Here is a 9,252-nt window from a genome sequence, read left to right as displayed (position 1 = left end):
ATTCCCTCTTAAAAAGCATCCACTTGTGTTTTACCTAAACTTTTTGTCTCCGTCTGCTCCTAATCAAACTCAGCAATTTTTCATTTACCACAAATTCTTTTGCTTGAGATGCAAGAACATTACCAAGCCCTTCATTCTTTAGAAACTCTTCTAAAATTCCTTACTTTTTTGCTTATTTGACATGGATCCGAATTTTCAATCATAATTCATGCATCAAAATTATCAATTTACTGGAATTCTGATTGGTAACCATTTGATTTTTAATTTTTTGAAAATTAAGTCAATAAATATCATTTCCTTCCAATAATCCATATGTTAATATTTCTATATGAAATATGAAAACATATGGAAATAAATAAATAATAAATCTTTGTTTTTTTTTTATTTAATTTAATTTTTTTCTACAATTAATTAGAAGACCTCTAATCCATACAATACCCCAGCATGTTTCTGCATCTCATTCTGTACAAAATACGTATCTCTCATTTTCTGAAACGCATGCCACGTAAGCAAGCTATCGGACCCGGCCTGATGGCACTTTCCAACCGCCCGGTTCACGTTCAGAATCTTCGCAATCCGGTCCAAACCGCCGTAGAGACTCTCGCAGAATCGCATCAAGTACTTCATATCATACACGTTATCGCCGAAGAAAACCCTAAGAACGCCGAGGAATTCGTCTACCCGATCCGGAAGCCTTCGCTGTGTCAAAATCTTAACCAAATACCCAAAATCGTAGGCGCTATGAAACGTCACCCAACTCACTGAGTTGTTACAAACGAGTCCCGATGACATCATCAACTCAGCGAATCGGGACGAGTCGATCCCTTCCACTCGGTTCCGATTGAAATCGATTCCCTGACGGCGGAGAAGCTCGATGGAATCCGGAGCGTGGAGGTCACGCGCCACGTCAAAGTCCATGAAATTGAACTCCCAGATGAATCGGGTGTCGTCGGTGCCGAGATCCGGCAGATTCCCGTCGGAATCGGAGAGAGTGATTCCGATCTGGATGAGATGGAGAGCGTCAACGTTGGATTTGAGGAGTCTGTAGTGATCGGAGGGCTGACTTTGAAAGTTGAAGGGTCTGGCTGGATCGGCGAAAACGATTCCGGGGAACTCCGTGTCCATTGAAACGCAAGGGAATTGATCGATGAGATCGCGGATCAACTGGAACTCAGATTCGAGATTAGAAGCCCAAACTTCACGAATTTTGATGGATTTGTTGTTGATGTTTAGATCGTGGATAACCATGGTTGAATAAAATTGAACTAGTGAGTGAATTAGAGGAATTTGGATGGAAAAGAAGAGGAAGAAGGAGAGTTTTAATACAAGGATTGAGAAAGGGGGGGAAACGAATAGAAGGAAAGCGCGAGGATAGAGAGAAAAAAAGGCGTATAAGTTCAGAGTATTTTGTTGAACGCGTTTTTTTTTTCTCAAGTGTGTTTGACTCGGAGAGTAAGGAAACCGACTCGGTCTAAATTGGGTTCTGCCTAACGTTTTTTTTTTTCTTTTTTTATTGGAGAATTTGAAGAGTTAAATTTTAATAATGGCTCTTTGGAGTAGTGGATGGGTATAAAATTTGATAGTGGGCCCTACTTTTCCTGTTTTCCTGCCACTTTCTCTCTAATGTGTTTATGCTGTTATTTATTATTATTATTATTTTTTAATAAATGAACAATTATGAACGTGGAGGAGGATTTTGGTCTAGGTGAATCCCATGAGGTTATTTTTAAAACATATGATTTTTTTTTTTTTTTTTTTTTGCCAAATTATATACTTGAATTTTGTTCTTGCAAAACTGGTGAGTCGTTTGTAAGGTTTAATATCATGATGTTGACGAAAATATCGAAATTTTAATTTTATGAAAATTTTGATTGAAATATAGATAAAATATCGATTTCGATAGATATTTAAAAAGTATCGAAACAAGAAATTGAAAAAATAAATTTAAATAAGTAAATAAATTTTTTACGATTTTCAAATAAGTTAATAAATCTTTTATTTATATTATATTTATATGAGTGGAATTTTGATTTGTTTTCCCTGTTGGGTATAGTTTAGGTGATATTTAATTTTCATTTAAAACGTGGTAGAATTTCTGAGTTTTTTGGGCAAATAGTTTAAAATTAATCATAGATTTTCATGTGGATGTAAAGTGAGAAAATACTTTGAGTGGGGTCCTCTCTTAAGATTGGTCTATGGGATATTAAGGTAAGTGCTGAGTAGTGTGAATATCTCTAGAAAATGGTACGTTGCGGAGGATTGGAGGGTCAACTATTGTTTACCGAATATGAAGAATAAACCCTACTTTCAAGCATTAAGGTGTACATGGAACTAAAGCGAACAATTTGAAGATTTGAACTACCATACTCTTTAGCACGAGATTTTGAGATTGCTATGTTTATCTAATGAAGCAACCATGTTAAATAGAAGAGAAAAAGACGAAAATACTCCTAAGACCTAGTGCTACAATGCTAGGCATGACACAAAAACCCGAGGTTGTGAAAAAGTCACGATACCATAGCGATTTCGTATTGCTATAAGAACAGTTCAGTAATTAGGTCATAATTTTTTAATAGGGTAGTTCATTTTCGGCGACGACCATTCCTTTTCCTTATTTCTTCTTCCTCTATCCATCTGTAGTGTTAGTTTTCAGTTTTTTCTTTATTTTTTTTTTTTTTTGTAATTGAGTTGAATGATGACATGTTTTAACTTTCTCGTCTCAATAGAAAGATAAAGATTGCCAATTCCTAGTATTAATGATTTCTTCCAGTTGTAATCTTGTGAGACTTGTGCTAAACTCTGAATGTTTCTATTTTGTTTATGAACTTTCATCTTCGGATTATATTTATGGTTGTGTTTTTTTGAGACTGTCTAACATAAACTAGTCAAAATTGCATGATTGATCGTTATAGATTAATAATTAATTCATAATCTGAATGCTCATAGTCTTAGTAACAAAGTTAAGTCAAAGTTGTGGATTGTGTGGCATCCTATCAATTAGCATTATTTATTTAACTAGATGAAGATCATACCAAGTGGCTACTTCAGTATTACCTGTTTGTCATTTATCCTAGGGTTTTCCCTAAATCTTAATAATGCATTTGACATCAGTATTAACTGTTTGTCATCTTATATTGATTAATTAGTTATTTTGGACTTTCATTCATCACTATTGAATATGTTGGATAAGCATAGTCAAAGATAGAAATCAAAACCTAGGATAGATTGGTTTTATTATTCTTGCACTTTGCATTTCACATTTAATTTTTTCCATGCTTACTTCTCAAGCCACACCAAACCCCTCCCCGCCTCATTTATCACTTCAATTAGAGAATAGGCTTAGTAAAAATAACTTCGAGCTTCTCTACGGATCGACCTAGTCTTGCTAACTATACTACACAGTAGTAGAGGATGTTTAGATCAATATTTATAAATTTTATTTGATGACTCGTAGAATGATTCGACACCCCTTTCACCAAGCATCATATACACACACATGTATGTATGTCTGTATGTATGTTTGTATGTATGTATGCATGCATATGTGTCACTCGATCTTACTTTTATTCATGATTTATATGACAACTTAGATCATTAAACTTTTGGATAGGTGAGATTTTCTCTTAAAAATATGAAGTACAAAATTCTTTGACTTATGTCTACTACTTTAGTTGAATTCTATAACATCATAGCTTTCAAAATGTATCTTTTAACCTATTAATTTTCAGAATAATTATTTTTTATATATACTTTTGTCATCTGATATAATATTTATTAATAAACATGAGATGGATCATCTAAAAGTTTTTTGTTTTGAGAAAGAGCCATTTATTTATCTAATATTGGTATTAGGGCCAATAAAATTAAAATGAGTATTTAGTCATAAAGAGAGACAAAAAAAAAGTTCTAACAATGGTGAACTAAGAAAGATATCATCTTAACAAAATGAGTATAGCTCAACTGACATAATGTTTGTACCATCAACCTTAAAGTTAGAGGTTTGATTTTCGCATCCCACATGTCGTAAAAAAAGAAAGAAAAAAAAAGAAAAAAAAAACCATTTTAGACATTCATGTTTAGAATTTCACATTAGAAAGACAGAGATAACTCAAAATATTTGTAAGATATACATAAGTTACTCATCTAGCTCATGGTAATTATAGCTTCTAGCCTCGTGGTTAAACATGAAACACTTTTCTAGTATGGCGAAATTATGTCACATGTTGGGTCACTAATCTATGAAACAAGCACGTTGTGGTTCAAATTTGAATTAGCAAAATATTACAGAGTGATTGTCTAATTTGCTCATTTGGGTTACACCTCTTTGGGGAATAACCCCATTTTCACTTATAATTTTTTTTTTCTTTTGGTATTCGCTTTACCCTTATTTTAAAATTACATTCAAGTTGGTACAAATTTAATTTTTAGTTTTTAAAATTATGACTATTAAATATCTAAATTTTCAATTTTAACTCTACTAAATCTCTTAAAAATGTCTAGTAGATACATAAACTTTCAAATTAGTATCTAAAAAACGTTTAAAAATGAACCATTGTACTAGATAAAAAATTGTTTTTGTTACTAGTTGAACCTCAAACATTCGATTTTGTAGCAAATAGTTACATTATATCTTTTTAAAAAAATGTATGGTACTATATTTTTTACACACAAATCGAGATGTCAATAACTCAATATATATTTTTTAAAATCAATTATATATAACACAAATAAGACGTTAATGAGCTAAAATTTTAATATTATGTAAAGTTGTGCCCCTAAATGAAATTTAGGATCTGTCACCGTCTGTTGTCAGTTAGTTATGCTCATTTTTATGATATTATATCAAGGGTTGTTTTTAAATATAGAAAAATAAACCAAAATATTTACAAAATATGATAAAATTTTAGAACTATCAATATCTATCAGCGTCTATCATTGATAATTCAAAAACTTTACTATATCTTGTAAGTATTTTCAACAGTTTTACCATTTGAAATAATTTCTCTTATATCAATGTGTCTAAATTAAATTTATATAAACTTCTATCCCTTACGTAAAATCCAAGATCCGCCACTAACCACTAGCATTGATGGTCAATCACCATACTCTACACCAACCTAAACTCTTAAGATTGTAATCGAACGAGGAAGCAGAGGGAGACACCGAAGAATGAGAATTAGTAGTACAAACTAAAACGTTATAGGACATGGGTGAGCAGAGGGAGACATGAAAGAGGAGAATGAACAGAGGGAAGTAGAAGACAAGACAGCAGAGAACGAAGAACCATGAATGGAAAAAGTTAGGCCTTATAACTTTTAATAAAATAAAATAAAAATCCTATTTTCTTCTTGTAAAAATTAATTGTTTTTATTTAATGACGGTAAGTCATAGTCATAAATAGGCGACACTGAAAAAAGTGTCATCAATTTCTAAAAATACAAAAATCTTCTCCTTAATTCATCCTTTCTTTTGTTACATGCAAATTCATTCTTCTTGTAGTACATTTCACTATGCGAAAGTAGATCATTGACACAACATACAACTAAACTGCCTACCTTCCACTTGTAAAAGAATATATAATCAAAACCTAATTCATTTAAGATTGCAACAAACCTAATTCTCCACATGGTGGTCTTCTTCAAGACCTGGGAGCTACTAGAATATGGTAAATTAGAAAATGCTAGATTTTTTTTATATATATAATATCCTATGAAGCACAAACACGACTAATACGATTGGGTACGACTATTCATCAATTTCTAAAAAGTAAGATACGGATACGTCTAAGGATGCACCATTTTTTTAATATATATATTTCTAAAAAATGAGAATATTGATATGTTGAAAATACATTTTCTTTTTCTTTAAAATAATATAGGATATAGATAAATTTAGCATACAAGTTAATAACAATAGTACAAAATAGAATACAAAAAAAGCAATATCTAAGATGTTGAAGTACAATAGTTAATAAAATGCAATAGAAAAGTGATTGATATTGTAAAAAAAACATTTTTATTTATCAAAATATATTTAAAAACCTATTTTGAATGATTGTCAAATACTTCAATTTTTTTAATTTAAAATTATTTATATTTTAAATTAAACATTTGAAAATGTATTTCAAACATATATCAACGAGGGCGAGAGAATGTGTATTTTGACAATAAAATATTATTTTAGGGATAAGATCTTTTATATGGTGAAAAGCTTAAAAAGTGGGTGTGCTAGTTGGGGAGATCACGTGAAGAGTGGTTTGTTTTGGGAATGAAAAATTATTATTATTATTTTGTAAGAAATATTGACACGCTTTGGAAGATAAGGAGAGAAGGGAAAAAAAGAATAATGGGAGAAGATGAAGAAGCTGTGAAGGTAAGAGAGAGAAGAGAATTTTAGAGAATTTAATTAAAGGGGGAAATTAATTCACAAAATGAGGAAGTCAAGAATTTTGGGGAATTAATTTAATTCTTCCTTACTAATAACAATAATAATAGTGGACATATAAAGTAAAAGTGCTTAATGAGGAGAGAGTATAAATATACATTGGTTAAAATTATTGAATTCAATTTGGTGATTAATGAGTAGTTATCATATGAGTGTTGGAATTAATATTTCACGACAAATCGAGATGAGGGTGGCTTTTGATCTAAATTTTACAATCTAGAAATTTGATGAGTGGTTTATTGTACAAATATTTTATTATTGAGATAAATAATATGAAATTTAACAAATCTTATGAATACATGCTATTTAAGTGTATTGTCATGTGATTTTCAGGCAGAGTAATAAATTTCATGATTTTATATTCAAGAATAATTTATTAGATCTATTATATGAAGTTCGGACATAATTATCAAGATTTGAAGTGCATTCACGTTTCTAGCAGGAATTTATGTTTTAAAGTATTTTAAAGAAAATGTGTTTCATGTGAATTGTTGGATTTACGAAATGTTGTTTCAAAGAAAATTCATAGTTTTAGAATGATTTATGAATTATGTGTCGAGAAGATTTTTCAGAAGTGTCAAGCTTATGTTTTATGTTTAAAGTGGTTTTCAAACCACTAGATCGATGTACCTATGGCGATTGATTACCCACTGCACTCACATGAATGTGCTTCCATAGTATAGCCATGATATACACGAGGTCTTTGTGACCCACTACGACACATACATGGCTTTGTGTAACACTCGAGCCTTCACGGTATTCTTTAGGTTGAGAGATGAAATCAAGCTTTGGAAGGGAAAAGTTTGGCTAAGTACCTAAACTATGTCTTGGAGGAAGTAAAAGTACTTAGGAAAGTTTCTAAGTGTTGTAGGTATAGTAGGTTGAAGCTAAAATTTGACTAAGTGTTCAAAACAAGCTGTGAACCTTGAAAAATTTCAAGGCATGAATTAGCCTAGGTAAGTGAAGAATTGGCTAAGTGTTAATAAAGAGATTCGACTCATAACATAGTTAAGTAGGAGAAGTCATAGCACGGCTAAAGACATAACATAGTTGAATAGGAGAAGTCATAACATAGTTGGATAAGATAAGTCATAGCATAGTTAAGGAACTTCAACTCATAGCATAGTCGAGTAAAATTCTACCATGTTAGATGCATGGTAGGTGCATCCTAAGGAAAACTTTGGTCGATGCATAGGGGATATTGACCACTATGTTATGAGAAAGAAGAAACTATGTTGTGAGCATGAGGAGTTATGCTACGAGCATAAGAGACTATGTTGTGAGCATGAGGAGCTATGCTATGAGCATAAGAGACTATGTTGTGAGCATGTGGAGCTATGCTATGAGCATAAGAAACTATGCTATGAGAGTGTGAAGCCATGCGTTGAGATGAGGGACAAGGTGAAAGCATAGGGAAGAGTTGGTTAAGTGTTGAACAAACCATGCATTTAACTATGCACAACCAAAAGAGGTAGGAAAATAGCACAAGCATAGTTGGATGCATGAGGAGGTTCGAGGTGAGAATTTAACCAAGTGTTGAATAGTATAGGACACAAGTGATGAAACCTTAAAGGAAGAGAGTTGGACGCATAGGGAAGGGAGTTGGACGTTTACCTTGAGGTGAAGAGAGGCAAAGTAGACGCATAATTATGCTATGAGCTCAAAAGAGAAAGTTATGCTATGTGAAGGAGATGGAGGAAGAATGAAGTTGAGGAAGAGTTGGACGCATAAGGGAAGAGTTAGATGCATAGGAAGACTTTGTGGATTCCATTTTGGGTATATGAAGAGCAAGATGGAAGCATGAGACAATCCCTTGGGTAAGAATTACACCAAGAAATCCTAATTTTCCATAGTTGAACGCATACCTTTGGAGAAAAACATAGTTGGACGCATAATCATGCTATGAACCTAAAGAAGAAAGCTATGCTATGAGAGGGAGACAAGTTGGTAGCATAGTTAGGGAACCATGCTTCCAAACCTAGTGAACCATTTGTTGACTTAAGTTACTTGGAGAGCAAGGTCGAATTGACAGCGAGGTGAGGTACATGGTTTGATCAAATGAAGTCTTGGACCGAGCAAAGAATGAGGGGATGTATAGGGGAGCATGTAAAGTGTTGAAGTGCCACCTCAAGGGAAGCTATGTGTTGGCCTATGCATGGTGAAGACACCTAAGTCTTGCATGCAAGTAGGAGGTGTCAAGTAGAAGGTGTCAAGAAGTGTTACATTGGGCTTTGCATGGTGTTGACACTTAAGTTTTCCATGCACATGAGGCGTCATGCATTGAGGCATGAGAAGGATGACAAGGAAAATCCTAAATTCCTATAAATATCTTTAGGAGGTCTCATTTCACCTCACAACTCAAGTTTCCTCAAAAGAAAACTTAAAAATGAGGGAATTGAAAAGAATTAGAGTTGTTAAGGAGAGGCCTATTCATTTAGGAGGAAGCCTATGCGTTGAAGACACTGGACCATGCGCCCAACTTGATGTACATGCATTGAGTAGAGTAGTCAAGGTGTCCAGAAGAGCTGCCATGTGTCACAATCGCTCTTTCGGAAGCTTCTCTTAGAAATTGTGCGGTACTTGTTCCTGCTCACGAACAAGTCAGCCAACTCGAAAGGAATTGGCGGTGGCACACCGAGTGCTTTCGCAACCTCCACCCCCGTTTTAGGGAAAACGGGTTTGGAGAAAAGGTTTTCGTAAGAAGTTTTTGTGAGTGTGAATAAAGAAAGAAAGATTGTAGTAGGCTAGAAAGCAATAAGCACAACAACAGCTTTATAGAGTACTACTCCGAGTATGAGGAAGTGATGA

At 33.2% G+C, this 9,252-nt stretch overlaps 1 protein-coding gene across 1 annotated transcript; it reads right to left on the bottom strand.

Moving 5' to 3' along the window:
- Positions 1-236: 236 nt before the first annotated feature.
- On the bottom strand, positions 237-1,449 carry LOC120069519 (probable CCR4-associated factor 1 homolog 11). The gene has a single exon (XM_039021296.1). The coding sequence runs from the start codon at positions 1,246-1,248 to the stop codon at positions 412-414; it is 837 nt and encodes a 278-aa protein (XP_038877224.1). The 5' UTR covers positions 1,249-1,449; the 3' UTR covers positions 237-411.
- Positions 1,450-9,252: the final 7,803 nt, after the last annotated feature.

This window comes from Benincasa hispida, unplaced genomic scaffold (assembly GCF_009727055.1).
Source record: "Benincasa hispida cultivar B227 unplaced genomic scaffold, ASM972705v1 Contig452, whole genome shotgun sequence".
Classification (NCBI taxonomy): Eukaryota; Viridiplantae; Streptophyta; class Magnoliopsida; order Cucurbitales; family Cucurbitaceae; genus Benincasa; species Benincasa hispida.
Note: the sequence above shows the minus strand (reverse complement) of the source record. Positions and strands in the feature narration are given on the sequence as shown.

Coding starts and splice junctions, on each gene's coding strand:
- LOC120069519 (XM_039021296.1), bottom strand. CDS start 1,248: ATGGTTATCCACGATCTAAACATCAACAACAAATCCATCAAAATTCGT.